Raw genomic sequence first — 22703 nt, forward strand, 5'->3', positions numbered from 1 at the left:
CTTTTTGAGACATATCGGATTCTCAGGGGGGTTTGACAGGGTCGATGCTGAGAGATTGTTTCCCCGTGAGTCTGGGAGCAGAGGGCAGCATCTCAGAGTAAGGGCGGGGGGTGGCCCATTGAAGACAGAGCCCAGGAGGAGTTTCTTCTCTGAGAGGGGAGGGAATCTGTGGAATTCTTTCCGGCAGAGAGCTGGAGAGGCTGGGTCACTGAGTGTGTTCAAGGCTGTGACAGACAGATTGTTGATCAGTAAGGGAATCGAGGGGTTTGGGGATAAGGTGGGAAAGTGGATTGTCACATCGGATCGGTCACAATCTCAATGAATGGTTGAGTAGACTCGATGGGCCGAATGGCAGAGCAGGCTCGATGGGCTGAATGGCCACCTTCTGCTCCTATGTCTAATGATCTTAAGGACTCTGCCAACCCCCGATAACCCCCCCCCCCAACAACCCCGCTGATCAAGAATCTCTCCCACTCTGCCTTAAAAATATTCAAACTCTCTGCTTCCACCTGCCTTTTGAGGAAGAGAGTTCCAGAAACTCACCACCCTCGGAGAGGAAAAAAACACGTCCTCGTCGCTGGTTTAAATCGGTGACGCCTCGTGGTTAAACAATGACCCCAGCCTGACCAAAGGGCCATCCAGCTAACGGCCCCCAGAGAGAGCGAGATGCTGGGGTGACGTAACCTTTACATCTGTTTCGCTGCCAGGACACTGATGGTAATAGTTTTCTTGTCCTGCCAATCACGAGGCTGACCCTCCCCACCCCAACCCCCCAGCATTGATGCTGGGTTTACAGCTCAGTCCTGGTAGGAATCGTGGGAGACTCTGTCAGAATCTCACAAAGGTTCAGAGCTGCTCGTCACTGAGCGCTGTGTGTCAAAACAATCTCCTTGACCAAAGCTGTGGGTCATCTGTCCCTTTACGCGGTCAAATCCTTTCTGACAGAGCTGCCTTAATATGTAGGAGCAGAAGTCGGCCGTTTGACCCATCGAGACTGCTCCCCCATCCGCTGAGATCATGACTGAGCTGCTATGACAAAGGGCCAGTCGTTGGGCGAATGGGCCAGGAAATGGCAAATGGAATTTAATGTTGGCAAGTGTGAGGTGGTCCACTTTGGTAGGAAGAATGGTAGGAAGGACTATTACTTACGTGGCGAAAAACTGCAGCAGGCGACGGTGCAGAGGGACCTCGGGGTCCTTGTGCATGAGTCGCAAAAACCCAGCTTGCAGGTGCAGCAGGTGGTCAGGAAGGCGAATGGGATGCTGGCCTTCATAGCGAGGGGGATTGAATATAAAAGTAGGGAGGTCTTGCTGCGGCTGTATAGGGCATTGGTGAGGCCGCAGCTGGAGTACTGTGTGCAGTTTTGGGCGCCGCACCTGCGCAAAGATATTTTGGCCTTGGAGGGAGTGCAGAGGAGGTTTACTAGGCTGATACCGGAGTTGAGGGGGTTGAGCTATGAGGAGAGGCTGAATAAACTAGGCTTGTACTCGTTGGAGTTTAGAAGAATGAGGGGAGATCTCATTGAGACATATAAGATGATGAATGGGATGGATAGGATAGAGGTGGAGAGACTCTTCCCGCTCAAAAAAGACAGTAGGACTAGGGGGCACAGCCTCAAGATAAAGGGGGGGCGTTTTAGAACGGAGTTGAGGAGGAACTTCTTCACTCAAAGGGTGGTGAATCTCTGGAATTCTCTGCCCGTTGAAGTGGTGGAGGCTGCCTCGCTAAATATTTTCAAGACGCGGGTTGATGGGTTCTTGATAAGCGAGGGGATTAAGGGTTATGGGGAGAGGGCCGGAAAGTGGAACTGAGCCACGACAGATCAGCCATGATCTTATTGAATGGCAGGGCAGGCTCAAAGGGCTAGATGGCCTACTCCTGCTCCTATTTCTTATGTTCTTATGTTCTTATGTTTCAAATTGAGGTGCCTGGAAATCTCTTCTCGCGGAGTGTGGTGAACCTCTGGAATCCTCTGCCTGGTGGAGGCTGGATCATTAGAAGTGGGAGGTGGATAAATATTTGATAGATCGAGGAGCAGAGGGCCTTGGGGAAATGGAACAGGATTTAAGGCTGGAATAGATCAGCCAGGATGGTGGGGCAGGTCTGAAGGGCCCAATTGCCTACTCCTGCTTCTAATTCCCGTGAAACCTCCAGAAATATGAGGCAAGGACTGGAGGGTGGGATTAGTGGGATAGCACAAGGATCAGTGCTTGGGCCACAGCCGCTGGGACGTGGGGCCCCAAATGTAATATTTCCAAGTGTATGGATGAGGCAAAACTAGACAGGAATGTGCGTTGTGAGGGGAAAAATGTGAAGCGCCTACAGGAGGATTTGGACAGACTTAGTGAGTGTTCAAGAACATGGCAGATGGAATATCGTGGAAAAATATGAGGTCACAGAGGAAACAGGTCCTTTGGCCCATCTTATCCATGCCGTCCACTGAACTAGTCCTGAGGATATCCATTGTGTTAGAAGGAACAAATGTGCAGGGTATTTCCTGAACAGTAAATAATTAGAAAGAGTCAATGTACAGAGGGACCTGGGTGTCCTTGTCCATTCGCCGTAACGTGCAGGTGCAGCAAACTATGAGGAAGGCTAATGGAGTGTTCGCCTTTATCGCAAGAGGATCTGAATACAGGAGTAGTGAGGTCTTGCTCCAATTCTCTAGGAGATTGATTCAACCACACCTGGAGTAGTGTGAGCAGTTTTGGTCCCCTAACCTCAGAGGGGTTGGTATTGCCACAGAGGGAGTGCAATGAAGGTTCATCAGATTGTACTCAGGACGGTGGGGACTGTCTTCTGAATACAGATTGGACAAACTGGACCTGTATTCGCTAGAGTTTCAGAGAATGAGAGGTGATCTCACTGGAACCCACAAAGGAATGGACAGGGAAGAGGCCGGGAAGATGTTCCCCACTGGTTGGGGAGTCTAACATCAGGGGACGCAGTTTCAAAATAAGGGGGAACCGGCTTGGGACGGAGGTGGAGAATTTACACAGAAGTTGGTGAACCTTTGTCTATCCAGAAGGCAGTGGGAGCTCAGACATTGAGTATATTTAGAGATTGATAGATTTCTAATCCGTAGAAAAGGAAAAGTGTTATGGGGATAAAGGCATTAAATCACCCATGATCATTATTGAATGGTGGAGTGTGCTCGATGGGCTGAATGGCCTCCTCCTGCTTGTACGTTCCTGAAAGGGTTGGTAATGCGGAGACTAAAGTTGTGTGACAAGAGGGTGTGAATGCATGACAACATAATCTGAATGCTGTACTAGGGGAGAATGAGACTACAAACCCAAAATAAAACCACTCTGTATATGATGGAGGCTATTTGGCCCATCATACTGGTGGTGGCTCTTTGAAACAGCTGAGAGTAGCCCGGCTGGATTGCTACCCCACCCACAAACACTCACTCCCTCCACCACCCACGCAGCCGTGTGTACCATCTACAAGATACCCCGCAGTGACTCACCAAGGCTCCTTAGGCAGCACCTTCCAAACCCACACCCCGCTTCCATCTAGAAGGACAAGGGCAGCAGATACCTGGGGACCACCCCCACCTGGAGGTTCCCCTCCGAGTCACTCACCATCCCGACTGGGAAATATATCGGATGCGCCTTCGGTCACTGGGTCAAAATCCTGGAGTTCCCTCCCTGACAGCACTGTGGGTGTACCTACACCTCAGGGACTGCAGGGGGTTCAAGAAGGCAGCTCACCCACCACCTTCTCAAGGGGCAATTAGGAATGGGTAACGAGTGCTGGTCTAGTCAGCAATGCCCACATCATATTAATGAATTTTTAAAAAAAACCTCATGACCACAAAACAACCTAAATTCAATGAAGTATATCTAAAGTGTAATCACTTGTTATGCCATGGACGTGGGAGACAATTTTCATCGTATCATAGAATTCCTACAGTGCAGTGGGAGGCCATTTGGCCCATCGAGCCTGCACTGACCACAGTCCCACCCAGTAACCTATCCCCATAACGCTTGCTAGTCCCCCTGATATAGAACATTACAGCACAGTACAGGCCCCTTGGCCCTCGATGTTGTGCTGAGCTATGTCCGAACCCAAGATCAGTCTATCCCACTCCCTATCATTCTGGTGTGCTCCATGTGCCTATCCAATAACCGCTTGAAAGTTCCTAAAGTGTCCCACTATCACAGCAGGCAGTCTATTCCACACCCCAACCACTCTCTGAGTGAGGAATCTACCTCAGTCATCCCTCCTCCAGTAACAGCTACATCCACCCGAGGAAACGAAGGGTCAATTCAGCACGGCCAATCCACCTAACCTACACATCTTTAGATGTTGGATTTTGCCCAGTAACCTCTCGCACACAGCAATAATGACCAGATGTTCTGTTGGTGTCATGTTGATAATGGGTTTATTACATGTCGGTATATAAAATAATTAACTTTTTTCAGGGTTAAATAACAACCATTAGTGTTTTAGCTGATTGAGTTCTTTGAACTGGAACATCAAAACCAACGCCATAGTTAGTTAAATTAGAGAAACATTGACTCCACTAGTCCCAGCCCGCACCCCCCCCAGCATTCCTGGAGATAGTACAGCGGGGTGGATTGGAGGTGGAGTGCTGGGTATGATGTTGCCATCTGCCACTCTCGTGGGTGAAGGGACTCCTTTTGGTCACAAGCTCAGGTTCCCAACACTGAAACTAAAAAATGTGCCTTAACTCATTGCCAACATGGTGGTGTCAGTATCAACTCGAGCGAAAGATGAAACATAGAAACTGGAAGCAGGAGGAGGCCATTCAGCCCTTCCAACCTGCTCCGTCATTCATTATGACCATGGATGATCATCTAATTCAATATCCTGACCCCCCCCCCCTTCCCCCCCCATTCCTCGATCCCTTTAACCCCAAGATCTATATCTAATTCCTTCTTGAAAACATTTTGGCCTCGACTACTTTCTGTGGGAGTGAATTCCACCCATTCCCCACCCTCTGGGTGAAGAAATTTCTCCTCATCTCAGTTCTAAAAGGTTTATCCCTTATCCTCAAACTCTGACCCCCTAGTTCTGGATCCCCCCCCCACCATCGGGAACATTCTTTCTGAATCTACCCTGTCTAACCCTGTTAGAATTTTATAAGTTTCTATCAGATCCCCCTCTCACTCTTCTAAACTCCAGTGAATATAATCCTAACCCACTCAGTCTCTCCTCCTATGACAGACCTGCCATCCCAGGAATCAGCCTGGTAAACCCTCACTGTGCTCCCTCTATAGCAAGGAACATCCTTCCTCAGACAAGGAGACCAAAACTGTACACAATTCTCCTGGTGTGGCCTCACCAACGCCCTGTACAATTGCAGCAAAACATCCCTATCCCTATACTCAAATCCTCTCGCTATGACGGCCAACATCCATTTACCTTCTTTGAACAACACAAACCTTTCCACCCGTCCCTTGGTGACTAACTTCGGTCACCCTAGCTCTGCTGGGGAGGGCCTTTGGCTGTCCTATTCTGCCTTTACGAGGGGAAGAGGAGGAGGAGGGAAGCCACTAATCAGGGACTGAGGTTCTCTCTCACTCCTCCTCCAGCCTTTTCCACACAGTCCGGGCACCTTCGGTCTCTGAGGCCACTCGGCCCATCTGTTGTTCCCAGGTACCAGGGCTGGCTGGTCCTTTTGCAGGGCACATCCTGTTAATTTGTGTGGTGTGTGTGTGGACACCACCCACCCCTCCCTCCCTCATCTCCCTTCAGAAAATGATTGGTTTTCAAGGCCATTTTAAGAGTTGACCACATTGTGGCTCTGGAGTCACATGTAGGCCAGACCGGGTAAGGACAGCAGATTTCCTTCCCTGCAGGACATGGGTGAAACAGGTTTTTGGCCATGTTCCGTTAGCTTTGACGGTGGCCCTTGGCAACACCAACTTTTCAAAGGGGCCGGGGGGTCGGGGATTGGTGTAATTCACCACATTCAAATCACAGGTCCCGCCCATGGTGGGATTTGGGGAATTTTGCAGTAACTTCATTGCAGTGCTAATGTAAGCCTTACTTGTGACTAATGAACAAACTTTAACTTTTTAATTTGAGTTTGCCTCTCCGGAGTGGGACAACCAGTGGTGACACGGACTGCCGTGCTCTCTTGGCTGCCATGACCTCCACAAGTGGCCTGCCTCCCCCACAAACCGTTTGGGACTGAGTGGAGGGAAGCCTGAAGTTGGGGCCTGTCCCTGCCCTATGGGGGTGAAGGTCGGGGTTACGTGGAACCGTACTACAGAATTACAACTCAGACACAATGCTCCACATCGGTTTTCTCCCACCTTGGCCCAACACCCCCCCTTCCTTTATTCTATCTAAGAAGTTCAGTCATGTTGAAGAAATTCTATCTACATTGCTCTGATACTGAGGCTCACATCTGGCTGATCTCTCCCTGGTCTCAAATCCATCTCCCCGCCTGTTCCCCATCTCCCTTTAACCAATTTTTATCAGAAATATATCTGTCTCCTTGTTGAAACCATTCAATGATTCAGGTTCCACTGTGCTATAGGGCAGTGAGTTCCACAAATTCATCACCCTCTGTGAGAAATAGATCCTCCACATCTTGATCAATTGGGCCAGTAGGCTGACGAATGGCAGATGGAGTTTAATTTCGATCGATGCGAGGTGATGCATTTTGGTCGATCGAACCAGGGCAGGACTCAGTTACTCAGTTAATGGTAGGACGTTGGGGAGAATTATAGAACAGAGAAATCCAGGGGTACAGGTTCATAGCTCCTTGAAAGTGGAGTCACAGGTGGACAGAGTGGTGAAGAAGGCATTTGGCATGCTTGGTTTCATCGGTCAGAACATTGAATACAGGAGTTGGGACGTCTTGTTGCAGTTGTACAAGATATTTGTAAGGCCACCTTTAGAATAGTTCTGGTCACCCTATTATAGAAAGGATATTATTAAACTAGAAAGAGTGCAGAAAAGATTTACTAGGATGCTACCGGGACTTGATGGTTTGAGTTATAAGGAGAGGCTGGATAGACTGGGACTTTATTTTCCCCTGGCGTGTAGGGGGCTCAGGAGATGATCTTATAGAGGTCTATAAAAGATAAAAGGACAATCCTTTAAAACAGAGATGAGGAGGAATTTCTTCAGCCAGAGAGTGGGGAATCTGTGGAACTCTTTGCCGCAGAAGGCTGTGGAGGCCGGGTCATTGAGTGTCTTTAAGACAGAGATAGATAGGTTCCTGATTAATAAGGGGATCGGGGGTTATGGGGAAAAGGCAGGAGAATGGGGATGAGAAAAATATCAGCCATAATTGAATGGCAGAACAGAGTCGATGGGCCGAGTGGCCTAATTCTGCTCCTATGTCCATTGGTCTTATGAGGGGTACAGATCAGCTAGATAGTCAATATCTTTTCCCAAAGATAGGGGTGTCTAAAACTAGAGGGTACAGGTTTAAGGTGAAAGGGGAGAGATACAAAAGGGTCCAGAGGGGCAGTTCTCTCACACAGAGGGCGGTGAGTGTCTGGAACAAGCTGCCAGAGGTAGTCGTAGAGGCGGGTACAATTTAAAAAGCATTTAGACAGTTACATGGGTAAGATGGGTATAGAGAGATATGGGCCAAACATGGGAAACTGGGACTAGCTTAGTGGTTAAACAGGGCAGCAAGGACAAGTTGGGCCGAAGGGCCTCGTTCCTATGCTGTAAACCTCTATAACTCTGAGCTCCGCCATGGAGAGTTGGAGGTTGTGAAAGTTACAGAGGGACCGGGGTCAGGACCACAGGAGGTGACCATTGTGTCTTTAAACCCTTGCACTATAACTGCCTGCGGGCGGACAGGGACCGACCCCCTGGCTGTGGCGAAGCTTAAAACCGCAGCGCCCAATCCTGCCCACAGCTGGGTCTCCGCGGTAACCCGTCTTCTCCCCCAATCCCCTCCACACACCCCTGCCCTGCTCAGGGGTCCACGGTGGCTTTGATGAACATGACATCATCGGAGACGTGATTGTGCCAGTTGGCGCGCAGTTGGGCGAGGGGGAAGAACTCTGGGCAGCCGCTGGCGACGTTCATGGTGTGGGTGGGCCTGCGGAAGGAGGCGGAGTTCACATCTGGTTTGAAAGCCGACACCACGTCGTGACGTCTGTCGCCCTGATCCAGCAGTCGAAAGGTCACCTGGAAGGGGAGGGGGGGGGTCAATGGAAGAAAAGAGAGGTCATCTCGTTTGTTCTCTCGACAGAAAAATCTCCCTCCCTGACCCCCATCCCACCCACCCTTGCCCCTTCAGGGGGTTGGGGAGCAAACAAAATGGGCCATGAGCGGGAGGCCAGCATTGGAGGATCACCGGATATCCGGATGGTTCTTGGAGGGAAGGAGAGATTCGGGAGCGAGGCCTTGGAGACCAGGATGTACATTTTGAGGTTGGGGTGTTGCCAGACAGGGGGTCAGCTGACAACACGGCGATGGGGGAGCGGGGCTCGTCACGAGTTAGATCGTGGGCCGCAGAGGCCATCGCTAACCGGTGACCCACATCAGAAACAGGGTCTAGGAGCAGCAGGAGGCCCTTCCAGCCTGCTCTGTCATTCAATGTGATCACGGCTGATCCTCAACCCCATTCTCCCGCACTTTCTCCATTTCCCTTAACACCGTCAGAGTCTGGAAATCTGTCTACTTCCACGTGACTTGGCCTCGCAGCTTTCTCTGGGAGGGAATTCCAAACGCTCTGAGTGAAGAAATTTCCCCTTATCTCAGTCTGTGTCCTGAGATTGTGACCCCATCCCAGGCACAGTCTTCTCATCCCGGGCCTCTCCCCTGCCCTATCCCCGTAACCCCACACATTTCCCAGAGCTAACCTACACATCTTTGGACACTAAGGGACAATTTAGCATGGCCAATCCACCCTAACCTACACATCTTTGGACATTAAGGGACAATTTAGCATGGCCAATCCACCCTAACCTACACATCTTTGGACACTAAGGGACAATTTAGCATGGCCAATCCACCCTAACCTACACATCTTTGGACATTAAGGGACAATTTAGCATGGCCAATCCACCCTAACCTACACATCTTTGGACACTAAGGGACAATTTAGCATGGCCAATCCACCCTAACCTGCACATCTTTGGACTATGGGAGGAAACCCATGCAGACACGGGGAGAACGTGCAGACTCCGCACATTGAGAATTATTGTATTGTCGAGTTGGGCTGATTACCTTCTTGCTGAATGGCCATTCCAGAATGGCATCGTATTTCCCCTTCATTATGACCAGGAAGAGGGAGAGGTGGGTGTTCGCTCCTACTCCATCACCATTCAAGTACAGCCGCAAGCAGAGCATGTATCCACTGTAAGATGTGAAGAATGCTGGAAGGGGGAGAAAGGTGAGCAGTAAATACTCCATCCAGAATTACACTCAGATACACTGTCACACCAATAGTAAGCTTAATACCTTTGGCCTAAATGACCCATCATTACACTTTGACCCTTTGTCATTTTGTGATGATACCATGCCTTTAAGAAAGGTATTTTTTCATGTTTATTTGTGCAGGTTTTGTTTTGCTTTTATTATTGGAACCATCCTATCTGTATACAGCTGTTGTTGCTGCAGCAGCATAATTGATCATTTTAATCTGAAGGTTCTGTTATCGTGAGCTTCCCCCGGGATATTGCAGAATAGGGCTTGATTTGGTTTGATTACAGGCAAGGTCAATTGACTGGGTACAGTTAGGCTTTGAGAGAGAATGCAAGACAATCTGCTTTTGGGATCTGCAGAGATTTTCTCTCTATCTCTTGCTCCGTCTGAAGTGGTGACTGGAATTTGCCAGGAAATAAATCTCTTTCTCTGCGATTCTACTCTCTGGAAGTTGTTGCAGGAGAATTTGAAGATAAATGCCTGTGTGGGTCACTCTCCTGAGATGTTAAAAGACTGGAAATCTAGTAGCTGTGTAGGCATATTTGATATTCTTTGTTAAATGGTTCTAAAGAAGGGATTTATGTCTGTGTGGGGGATGTTGCAAAACTGGAACATCAGTGATAGCTAGCTGATAAGAATTATACTTTAAGTATTTTAATTGGTAAAAAACTTATATGAATTCTTTTTGTTGTATATTATATGTTCTTTTTGTTCTTAAATAAAGTTTGTTTTGATAAAAACTTCCTAGTGGCTCACTGGAATCATACCTGGTGTGAAACACCTTAATCTCACCCTACTGCCAAAATCAAATATAAAACTAAGGGCATAGGCTAACTTCATAAAATATCTCCGAGTTTCTGGTCTGGTCCCTAACATTGAGAAACTGAGCAAAGGGCTTATAGCACAGGACATTGCCCCATAGAGAGGGAATAAAGCTCGTTGATTGAAAGTGAAAGGGTGTAAGGTGTTCCGGGCAAAAGAAGGCAGTGTAAAACTTCAAAAAGGACCGATGAAGTTCAATTTGGAGAAGTGTGAGCTGATGCATTTTGATAGGAAGAGCACAGAGAGAGAATGCGAAATATCACTCTAAAGGAATCACAGAATCCCTGTACTGCAGAAAGAGGCCATTCAGCCCATCGGGTTTATACTGATAACAATCTCACCCAAGCCTTATCCCTACATATTTACCTTACTAACCTCCCTTACACTAAGAGGCAATTTAGCATGGCCAATCCACCCTAACCTGCACATCTTTGGACACTAAGGGACAATTTAGCATGGCCAATCCACCCTAACCTACACATCTTTGGACACTAAGGGGTAATTTAGCATAGCCAATCCACCCTAACCTGCACATCTTTGGACACTAAGGGACAATTTAGCATGGCCAATCCACCCTAACCTGCACATCTTTGGACACTAAGGGGACAATTTAGCATGGCCAATCCCCCTAACCTGCACATCTTTGGACACTAAGGGGTAATTTAGCATAGCCAATCCACCCTAACCTGCACATCTTTGGACACTAAGGGGACAATTTAGCATGGCCAATCCACCCTAACCTACACATCTTTGGACACTAAGGGACAATTTAGCACGGCCAATCCACCCTAACCTACACATCTTTGGACACTAAGGGGACAATTTAGCATGGCCAATCCACCCTAACCTACACATCTTTGGACACTAAGGGACAATTTAGCACGGCCAATCCACCCTAACCTACACATCTTTGGACACTAAGGGGACAATTTAGCATGGCCAATCCACCCTAACCTACACATCTTTGGACACTAAGGGACAATTTAGCATGGCCAATCCACCCTAACCTGCACATCTTTGGACACTAAGGGGACAATTTAGCATGGCCAATCCACCCTAACCTACACATCTTTGGACACTAAGGGACAATTTAGCATGGCCAATCCACCCTAACCTACACATCTTTGGACACTAAGGGACAATTTAGCATGGCCAATCCACCCTAACCTACACATCTTTGTATTTTTCTCAGTATGTGAGGAGTTGCGAATGGTGTTGAATATTGTGCTGTCATCGGCGAACATCCCCACTCTGATCTTATGATGGAGGGAAGGTGATTGATGAAGCAGCTGAAGATGGCTGGGCCTTGTGAAGAAATCCCTTCTCATCCCAATCTTAAATGGCAGACCATGTGTCTTGAGATTGGTTCTCAGCCCCACCTCCCCCTTCCACACCCACGGTTGTTGGATGTTGGGGGGGGTGGTGATAGGACAGGACATCACTCCTGTGTCCACCCTGCCAGGCACTGTAGGAGTTTTGTACTCTTCAGTAAGATCACCACTCATTCTCTGAAACTCCAGACCCTGCCTCCTCATCCCCTCCCTCCTGGTCGGAGGGTTCCCACCCTCCCAGGAATCGGTCTGGGTGAACCGCTCGCGAGGACTTACGCGGGGAGAAGATGGAGGGAACCCGTCCGTCAATGGCGTCCTGCATCTTGTGAGTGAAGTCGGCGATACGCCAGACGAGCGTGCCATCGTACGAGGTGTGCTCCAGGATTTCCAGACGTAGCTGGAGGTCGGCTATGGCCAAGTCCTTGAGGCAGATCGAGTTCTCATGTTGCTGTATCTGGGGAAGTAAAGAGGTCGCAGTGAGGAGGTGTCGCAATTTAACCATCACAGCCGGTTACCGTGGAAACTACAAATAGGAGGAGGCCATTCAGCCCTTCCAGTCTGTTCCACCATTCATTCTGATCATGGATGACCATCAAATTCAATATCCTGATCCCTCCTTCCCCCCTCTATATCTCTCAATCCCTTTAGCCCCAAGAGCTATATCTAATTTCTTCTTGAAATCACACAATGTTTTGGCCTATTTGACAGTCAGAAGCTTTCTCCCCCAGGGTGGAAGAGTCAATTACGCGGGGGGGCACAGGTTTAAGGTGCGAGGGGCAAGGTTTAAAGGAGATGTACGAGGCAGATCTTTTACACAGAGGGTGGTGGGTGCCTGGAACTAGCTGCCGGGGGAGGTAGTGGAAGCGGATATGATAGTGAGTTTTAAGGGGAGTTTTGACAAATCCATGAATAGGATGGGAATAGAGGGATATGGTCCCCGGAAGGGTAGGGGGTTTTAGTTCAGTCGGGGGCAGCATGGTCGGTGCAGGCTTGGAGGGGCCGAAGGGCCTGTTCCTGTGCTGGAATTTTCCTTGTTCTTTGATCAGCTACTTTCTGTGGGAGTGAATCCCACACATTCCCCACCCTCTGGGTGAAGAGATTTCTCCTCACCTCAATCCTAAAAAGTTTACCCCTTACCCTCAAACTCTGACCCCCTAGTTCTGGATCCCCCCCACCATCGGGAACATCCTTCCTGAATCCACCCTGTCTGACCCTGTTAGAATTTTATAAGTTCCTACCGCTCCCCCCACCCCGACCTCTTGGTGCCTCTGTCCAAGGGAGAGGAGGCCCCGTTATCCCCTCACTACCAACTTGCACCACATCACTTAGAACAGCACAGCTCAGAGACAGGCCCTTCGGCCCACCAAGTCTGTGCTGACCCAGATGCCTCTCTAATATTTTCTTGCCTCTACATGGTCCATACCCCTCTATTCCCTCCCTATTCATGTATCTATCCAGATCCCTCTTGAATGTTGTTATAGAACCTGCTTCCATCACCTCCCTCCGGCAGCGCGTTCCAGGCATCCCCCACTCTCTGTGTGAGAAACCTGCCCCTTTACATCTCTTTTAAACTGTGCCCCCTCTCACTCTCAACCTCTACCCCCCAGTAATTGACCCTTCGAGCCTGGGACAAAGACTCTGACTATCCACTCTATCCAAGCCTGTCATAATCTTGTAAACCTCTATCAGCTCCCCCCTCATCCTCCGACACTCCAATGAAAACAATCCAAGTTCGTTCAACCTTTCTTCATAATCCATATCCTCCAAACCAGGCACCATCCTGGGGAATCTCTTCTGCACCCTTTCCAATGTTTCAACGTCCTTCCAATAATGTGGTGACCAGAATTGTACACAATACTCCAAATGCGGCCTAACCAAAGTCTTATACAGCTGCAAGATGATTTTCCAATTCCTCTACTCAATGCCATTGCTGGTAACCGGCCTCCAGTCTGAAAATTTGCCCTCTACCACCACCCTCTGTCTTCTATGAGATAGCCACTTACTTGTCCAATCGGCCAAATTTCCTTCTATCCCAGCCCAGCATGCCAAACCCCTTCTTCACCACCTTGCCCAGCTGAGTTGCCACCTTCAGGGAACAGTGAGTCTGCACGCCCAGATCCCTCTGTATGTTAATATTTCTAAGGGCTCTATCATTTACTGTACACTTTCTTTCTGCAGTAGACCTTCCAAATCACATCATCTCACATTTCTCCGGGTTAAATTCCATCTGCCACCTTTTGGCCCAGGTCTCCAGTTGATTTATATCCTGCTGTATCCTCTGACAATCCTCCTCACTATCCGCTACTCCCCCAATTTTTGTATCATCTGCAAATTTACTAATCAGACCACCTACGTACTCCTCCAAATCATTTATATATATATTACAAACAACAGTTAGTTAGAATGAATCTCATTTGATTTATTATTGTCACATGTATTGAGACGCAGTGAAAAGTATTATTTCTTGTGCACTATACAGGGTCCTTGGTGCAGTGAGGTAGCCGTGTTAACCACTGTGCCAACAATAGTGAACCAGATGGCTTCTTCCGACAATGGGCCATCAGTAGATTCTCAATTCCAGATTGTTTTATTGAAATTGTTTTATTGAATTCCAATTCCACCATTTGCCTTGGCAGGATTCGAACCCGGGTCCCCCAGAACATTAGTGGAGTTGCTGGATTAATAATCTAGCGATAACGCCACTGGGCCATCGCCTCCCCTCAACCTCCCCTCATAAGAAAATCCTTCCGTATCTGGGATCGACCTGGTGAACCTTCTCTGGAGAAGTAACTGGAGTGTGTTGTTGGCAACATGGATGGAAGGTGTGGGCAGAGATGGGTGTGGGGTGGGCAGAGATGGGTGGGGGTGGGGGTATGGGGTGGGCAGAGATGGGTGTGGGGTGGGCAGAGATGGGTGGGGGTGTGGGCAGAGATGGGTGGGGGTGGGGGTATGGGGTGGGCAGAGATGGGTGTGGGGTGGGCAGAGATGGGTGGGGGTGTGGGCAGAGATGGGTGGGGGTGGGGGTATGGGGTGGGCAGAGATGGGTGTGGGGTGGGCAGAGATGGGTGGGGGTGTGGGCAGAGATGGGTGGGGGTGGGGGTATGGGGTGGGCAGAGATGGGTGTGGGGTGGGCAGAGATGGGTGGGGAGGCAGCAGACGAGGAAAGAATGCTGGATTTTGGGGACAGAGAGACAGGGAAGGTGAGTGGGCTGGACGCTAAAGAGCTAGTACAGGCACACGATGGACCAAATGGCCTCCTGGCTGCTGCATCATATTAACATACGCCCCCTCACATTTTTACTGCTCACAAGATGGCTGACATGAATAAAATGGAGTCTGCCACACCGCGGTGTTTGTTTGGCCGCCCCTGCCCCTGAATAAATATTTACCTTGCTCTTCAGCTGTGCCATGACCCCCTCCTGCTCCTTCAGCGACCTCCCCTGTGCCAGCATGGTGTTCAGCGTCTCCCCCACTTCACGGTTTAGCACGGTGACAATGTTCTCAAAGGTCTGGATTTTCGCCCTCAGCTCCTCCACTGCCCCGTCTCCCCGCGAGACCTTGCCCCCATCCCCCTGGGGCACCTTCGCCTCGCCCGTCTCCGCCAGGCCTTCGCTTGACACACAAGCCTGTTTTACCAGGCCCCGCAGACACCTCAGCACGCAGTCCAGGTGGTGCTGCAGGCAGGCTTGCTTATGTTCGTGGATCTTGTGGCTGGAGATCTGTAGAGACACCGAGGAACAAAAGGAATTAGGAGCAAAAGGTAGCAATCCCAGTCAAACCTGCTCCACAATTTAATCACATCATGGCTGATCTCTCCCTGATCCCATCCACTGACTCTGTCTACACTTCCTGCTGCCTCGGGGAAAAGCAGCCGGTATAATTAAGGACCCCACGCACCCCGGACATTCTCTCTTCCACCTTCTTCCATCGGGAAAAAGATACAAAAGTCCCGTACCGACCGACTCAAGAACAGCTTCTTCCCTGCTGCTGTCAGACTTTTGAATGGACCTACCTCGCATTAAGCTGATCTTTCTCTACACCCTCGCTGTGACTGTAACACTACATTCTGCACCCTCTCCTTTCCTTCTCCATGCTTTGTGTAGTGCACAAGAAATAATACTTCTCACTATGTCCTAATACATGTGACAATAATAAATCAAATCAAAGTTCCCCATCTCCCCTCATCCCCGTTTTTTAATCAGAAATATATCTATCTCCATCTAGAAACCATTCAATGATTCAGATTCCTCCGAGCTATGGGAGTTCCACAAATTCACCACCCTCTGTGAGAAGTAGTTCCTCCAAGTCTCAGTTTTAAATCTACCACCTCTCAGCCTGTGACCTCTTGCTGGAGATTGCCCCACACAGGGAAATATTTGGCCTACGTTTACTCTATCAATCCCTTTAATATCCCTCGATCAGATCCCACCTCATCCTTCTAAACCCCAGCGAGTACAAGGCCAAACTGTTTAACCTCTCCTCGTGCGTCAACTCTTTCATCCCCGGAATCAGTCTGGTGAACCTCCCTCTGAACTGCCTCCAACATCACCACATCCTTCCTCAAATAAGGAGACCACAACTGGACACAGTACTCCAGACGTGGTCTCACCGACACCCTGTACAATTACAGCAACACACGTCTACTTTCATACTCCAGTCCCTTTGAGAGTCAACCACATGGCTCTGGAGTCACATGTAGGCCAGACCAGGAAAGGACGGCAGATTTCCTTTCCTAAAGGGACATTAGTGACCAGATGGGTTTTTCCAACAATGGGCCATCAGTAGATCCTTAATTCCAGATTTTTTTTATCGAATTCAAATTCCACCATCTGCCGTGGTGGGATTCGAACCCGGGTCCCCAGAACATTAGCTGAGTTTCTGGATTAATAGTCTAGTGATAATCCCACTAGGCCATCGCTTCCCTGTATTATGGGGCTATGGTAACACAGTGGAGGAATAGAACCAGAAAATTATACCACACCGAAGCAGGCCATTCGATCTATCAGGTCCATACTGACCCAAGACACACAGGTCCTCTTTCTAATCACAGCTACTGGCCCACAGCCCTGTGGTTTAAGGGGTAGATCCAGATACTTTTTAAAAAGGGTTTCGGATCTCTGGGCAGTCAATTCCAGGCACTCACCACCTCCTGCGTAAAAAAAGTCTTCCTCATGTCCCTTCCCATCTTAAATCTATGCCCCCTGGTTCTAGAATTCTCTGTAAGAGTCTCACAGCACCAGGTTAAAGTCCAACAGGTTTATTTGTTGTGTTGTGAGACTTCTTACTGTGTTTATCCCAATCCAACGCCAGCATCTCCACATCTAGAATTCCCCACCAAGGGAAATGATTTTATCCTGTCCACTCTATCTCTTCCCCTCGGGATTTTGTACACTTCTGTCAAGTCAGCCCTCAGCCTTCTTTGTTCAAAGGGAAAATAACCCCAACCTCTCCGATCTCTTCCCACAGCTACGCATTCAAGGCCTGGCAACATTTGGGCAGCACGGTGGCACAGTGGGTTAGCACGGCTGCTTCCCAGCTCCAGGGTCCTGGGTTCGATCCCCGGCTCGGGTCACTGTCTGTGTGGAGTTTGCACATTCTCCTCGTGTCTGCGTGGGTTTCCTCCGGTTTCCTCCCACAGTCCAAAGATGTGCGGGTTAGGTTGATTGGCTATGCTTAAAAAATTGCCCCTCAGTGCCCTGAGAAGGGTAGGTTAGTGGGTAAATATGTAGAAATATGGGGGTAGGGCCTGGGTGGGATTGTGGTCGGTGCAGACTCGGTGGGCCGAATGGCCTCTTTCTGTACTGCAGGGATTTTATGATTTAAGAAGCATTTAGATGAACACTTGAAACACCATAGCGTACAGGTGCTGGATAATAGGATTAAAATGGATAGGGGCTTGATGGCTGGGCTTACGGGATGGGCCAAAGGGCCTCTTCCTCTGCTGTAAAACCCCATGGGTGGGATTTTATGTCCTCGCTTGAGCTAGACAGGAAATTCCTGCCTGAAATCAACGGATATTTCCACTGCCTGACCCCTATCCTGCTCCGAATCTGTGGTGGGCAGGGTGACAGAATTTCGGTGTATGACTCTACCACAGCTCGGCGGGGGGGGGTGGGGGGCACAGTTTAATGTCCCCTGGGTTGAACCTTGTAAGGGGAGCCCCCTTCGCTACAGACTGTGCTAACTCTGGACCTGAAAAGGACAGATGGCGGTGCCTCGAGGAAGAGCGAGGCTCCTTCCCGCTGGCGTCCTGGTGCCAACGTTGCTCCCGCAACCAACATCGCTGCCCGTGGGATCTTCCTGTGCGCAACTCGGCCGCCGGGTTTCCTACGGGGCCACAGTGACCGTGCTTCACTTCACCGGGTGGGGAGTGCTTTGGGACGGTTGCGCAAGGCGCTACATGAGTGCACCTTCTCGCCTTCCTCCCCCCGCCACCCTGGGTTGACCTGCGCTCGCACCCAGCCTCGCACCGCCACGGGACTCACCACCTCGGTGCAGCCCACCACGCTGAAGGGGCATTTCAGTAGCTTCTGCTCGCAAGCTGCCTTGTGTTTCTCCTGTAACAACAAGAACCAAGCCTGCGATCACAAATTCAAATTCAGATAAAGGACAAGATCGTTCTGCCCCTCACCTTCCACCTGTCGGCCGTCCACAACAGTGACCCCCACAACCCCCCTAGTGCAGGCAGAGCCAAGAACCCAGCGATTTCGACCCCCCCCCACCAACCCCGGTGTTGCTTTCTGAGTCCAGACGGTGCTAACCACTGTACCACAGGGGTGGCATGGCGGTTAGCACTGCTGCCTCACAGTCCCAGGGACCCGGGTTCCATTCCCGGTGACACAGTGGGTTAGCGCTGCTGCCTCACAGCGCCAGGGACCCGGGTTCCATTCCCGGTGGCACAGTGGGTTAGCACTGCTGTCTCACAGTGCCAGGGACCCGGGTTCCATTCCCAGTGACACAGTGGGTTAGCACTGCTGTCTCACAGCGCCAGGGACCCGGGTTCCATTCCCGGTGACACAGTGGGTTAGCACTGCTGTCTCACAGTGCCAGGGACCCGGGTTCCATTCCTGGTGACACAGTGGGTTAGCACTGCTGTCTCACAGTGCCAGGGACCCGGGTTCCATTCCTGGTGACACAGTGGGTTAGCGCTGCTGCCTCACAGCGCCAGGGACCCGGGTTCCATTCCCGGTGACACAGTGGGTTAGCGCTGCTGCCTCACAGCGCCAGGGACCCGGGTTCCATTCCCGGTGACACAGTGGGTTAGCGCTGCTGCCTCACAGCGCCAGGGACCCGGGTTCCATTCCCGGTGACACAGTGGGTTAGCGCTGCTGTCTCACAGCGCCAGGGACCCGGGTTCCATTCCCGGTGACACAGTGGGTTAGCGCTGCTGCCTCACAGCGCCAGGGACCCGGGTTCCATTCCCGGTGACACAGTGGGTTAGCGCTGCTGCCTCACAGCGCCAGGGACCCGGGTTCCATTCCCGGTGACACAGTGGGTTAGCGCTGCTGCCTCACAGCGCCAGGGACCCGGGTTCCATTCCCGGTGACACAGTGGGTTAGCGCTGCTGCCTCACAGCGCCAGGGACCCGGGTTCCATTCCCGGTGACACAGTGGGTTAGCGCTGCTGCCTCACAGCGCCAGGGACCCGGGTTCCATTCCCGGTGACACAGTGGGTTAGCGCTGCTGCCTCACAGCGCCAGGGACCCGGGTTCCATTCCCGGTGACACAGTGGGTTAGCGCTGCTGCCTCACAGCGCCAGGGACCCGGGTTCCATTCCCGGTGACACAGTGGGTTAGCGCTGCTGCCTCACAGCGCCAGGGACCCGGGTTCCATTCCCGGTTCAGGTCACTGTCTGTGTGGAGTTTGCACATTCTCCCCGTGTCTGTGTGGGTTTCCTCTGAGTGCTCTGGTTTCCTCCCACCGTCCAAAAGACATGCTGGTTAGGGTGCACTGGCTAAATTCTCCCTCAGTGTACCCGAACAGGTGCCAGACTGTGGCGACTAGGGGATTCTCACAGTAACTTCATTGCGGCGTTAACATCAGCCTGCTTGTGACTCTAAGAAACAAACTAAAACTTCAAGGAGAGGAGAATGAGAACACGCTCTCAGGCGATAGCTTACCTCCAACTCTCTCAATGGGCCAGACCACGTACAGCCCTGGTTTTGACAGAACACTTGGAGGTTCAGAATCTCTTTTGCAATTGCCCTGTCCTTGAAGCACTGCCAGAACACAGAGAACATAAGAACATAAGAAATAGGAGCAGGAGTAGGCCATCCAGCCCTTCGAGCCTGCCCCGCCATTCAATAAGATCATGGCTTATCTGTCGCTGCTCAGTTCCACTTTCCCGCCCTCTCCCCATAACCCTTAATCCCCTCTCCTATCAAAAACCCATCAACCCGCGTCTTAAAAATATTTAGCGAGGCAGCCTCCACCACTTCAACGGGCAGAGAATTCCAGAGATTCACCACCCTTTGAGTGAAGAAGTTCCTCCTCAACTCCGTTCTAAACCGCCCCCCCTTTATCTTGAGGCTGTGCCCCCTAGTCCTACTGTCCTTTCTGAGCGGGAAGAGTCTCTCCACCTCTATCCTATCCATCCCATTCATCATCTTATATGTCTCAATGAGATCTCCCCTCATTCTTCTAAACTCTAACGAGTACAAGCCCAGTTTATTCAGCCTCTCCTCATAGCTCAACCCCCTCAACTCCGGTATCAGCCTAGTAAACCTCCTCTGCACTCCCTCCAAGGCCAAAATATCTTTGCGCAGGTGCGGCGCCCAAAACTGCACACAGTACTCCAGCTGCGGCCTCACCAATGCCCTATACAGCTGCAGCAAGACCTCCCTACTTTTATATTCAATCCCCCTCGCTATGAAGGCCAGCATCCCATTTGCCTTCCTGACCACCTGCTGCACCTGCAAGCTGGGTTTTTGCGACTCATGCACAAGGACCCCGAGGTCCCTCTGCACCGTCGCCTGCTGCAGTTTTTCGCCCCGTAAGTAATAGTCCTTCCTACCATTCTTCCTACCAAAGTGGACCACCTCGCACTTGCCAACATTAAATTCCATTTGCCATTTCCTGGCCCATTCGCCCAGCCTATCTAGATCCTTCTGCAGACTCTCCACACCCTCCGCACAATTTGCCTTTCCCCCAATCTTGGTGTCATCAGCAAATTTCGACACCCTACACTCGGTTCCCTCCTCCAGATCATCTATATAAATATTCCCTGATATTTCCCATTGAGTGAACTCCCTTGACTGAGGAAGGATGTTCTTGCTCTGGAGGAATGCAGTGAAGGTTTACCAGGCTGATTCCTGGGATGGCGGGACTGATACATGAGGAGAGATTGAGTCAGTTAGGATCGTTTTCAGTGGAGTTCAGACGAATGGTGGGGCGGGGTGGGGGCGGGGGCGGGGAGGCAGAAATCTCACAGAGACTTACAGAATTCTAACATGTCTAGACAGGGGAGATGCAGGGAGGGTGTGTCCTATAGCAAGGGAGTCCAGAACCAGGGATCACAGCTGGAGGATTCAGGGTAAAGCATTTAGGACAGAGATGAGGAGACATTCCTTCACCCAGGGAGTGGGGAACGTGTGGAATTCACTCCCATAGAAAATAGCTGAAGCCAAAACATTGCCTGTTTTCAAGGAACAGTCAGATACAATCTGATTTAATTTTGATTTGATTTATTATTGTCACACGTATCGGGATACAGTGAAAAGTATTGTTTCTTGAGTGCTACACAGGCAAAGCATACTGTTCATAGAGAAGGAAAGGAGAGGGTGCAGAATGTAGTGTTACAGTCACAGCGAGGGTGTAGAGAAAGATCAACTTAATGCGAGGTAGGTCCATTCAAAAGTCTGACAGCAGCAGGGAAGAAGCTGTTCTTGAGTCGGTCGGTACGGGACCTCAGACTTTCGTATCTTTTTCCCGACGGAAGAAGGTGGAAGAGAGAATGTCCGGGGTGTGTGGGGTCCTTAATTATACCGGCTGCTTTTCCTGACGCAGCAGGAAGTGTAGACGGAGTCAATGGATGGGAAGTGGAAAAGATAGGGGGGATCAGGACACTGATTTCGAAGATCAGCCGTGGTCGTAATGAATGGCAGTGCAGGCTCGAAGGGCCAAATGGCCTCCTCCTGCTCCTGTTTTCTGTGTTTCTATGAGTTTGTAAGATAATGGATTGTGAAGATTTGTGCTTCCCAATGTGAGGTTCCTTCCACATTTCAAAGAGGTGCAGTTTAGGTAGATTGGCCATGCCAAACGCACAGGGTTTTTGGGGTGGGGTGGAGTGGGGGATTGGCCTGGGTGAAATGCTCTTTTGGAGAGTCAGTGCTGACTTGATGGGCTGAATGGTCTCCTGGACAGTCAGGATGCTATGGTTGTGTGAAACACCATGTCAGCACCTACCGGCAGCCTGTGACAGTGGATGTATGCAGTGAAACATTGCGTGCCTACCCTCTGTAGCATGGCCACCGAACCATCCTCAACTTTCTCATTCTCTTTCAGACAGGACGGACACGGCAGCGATTTCTTCCTGTTGGCCAAAGAAGGGATTGATTTAAACACAGCAACATGGAGGCAGCAGCCTGGCTAACAGCGATCGCAGCAAAACTACCGATAAACAGCTCGACTGTCAGAGCTAATACTGAGAGGTCCCATCACCACCAGAGATAATACACACACACACACACACACCACTCACACACACACACACACAGTACACACACACACCACTCACACACAGACACCATTAATACACACACCACTAATACACACACACACACTCACACAGTACACACACACACACACACACACACACCACTCAGACACACCACTAATACACACACACACACACACACAGTACACACACACACACCTCACACAGACACCATTAATACACACACCACTAATACACACACCACTAATACACACACACACACTCACACAGTACACACACACACACACACACACACACAACTCACACAGACACCATTAATACACACACCATTAATACACACACCACTAATACACACACACAGACACCACTCACACACGCACCATTAAGACACACACCACTAATACACACACACACAGACTCACACAGACACCACACACACACACCACTAATACACACATACACCACTAATACACACACACACACACACCACTCACACACACA

At 50.2% G+C, this 22703-nt stretch overlaps 1 protein-coding gene across 1 annotated transcript; it reads right to left on the reverse strand.

Annotated features, from left to right (window-relative positions):
- Positions 1-5712: 5712 nt before the first annotated feature.
- LOC145339098 (TNF receptor-associated factor 2-like) lies at positions 5713-22058 on the reverse strand (the record flags this gene model as incomplete). Its single annotated transcript, XM_080183531.1, has 7 exons — positions 5713-8133; positions 9178-9326; positions 11805-11982; positions 14918-15247; positions 18014-18085; positions 19648-19746; positions 21980-22058. Coding segments are annotated over 7 exons (1123 nt in total), but the record flags the coding sequence as incomplete, so codon positions are not given.
- Between the last annotated feature and the right edge of the window lie 645 nt (positions 22059-22703).

The sequence above is a fragment of the Carcharhinus amblyrhynchos genome, unplaced genomic scaffold (genome assembly GCF_965287045.1).
Source record: "Carcharhinus amblyrhynchos unplaced genomic scaffold, sCarAmb.v2.hapA chromosome_323, whole genome shotgun sequence".
Classification (NCBI taxonomy): Eukaryota; Metazoa; Chordata; class Chondrichthyes; order Carcharhiniformes; family Carcharhinidae; genus Carcharhinus; species Carcharhinus amblyrhynchos.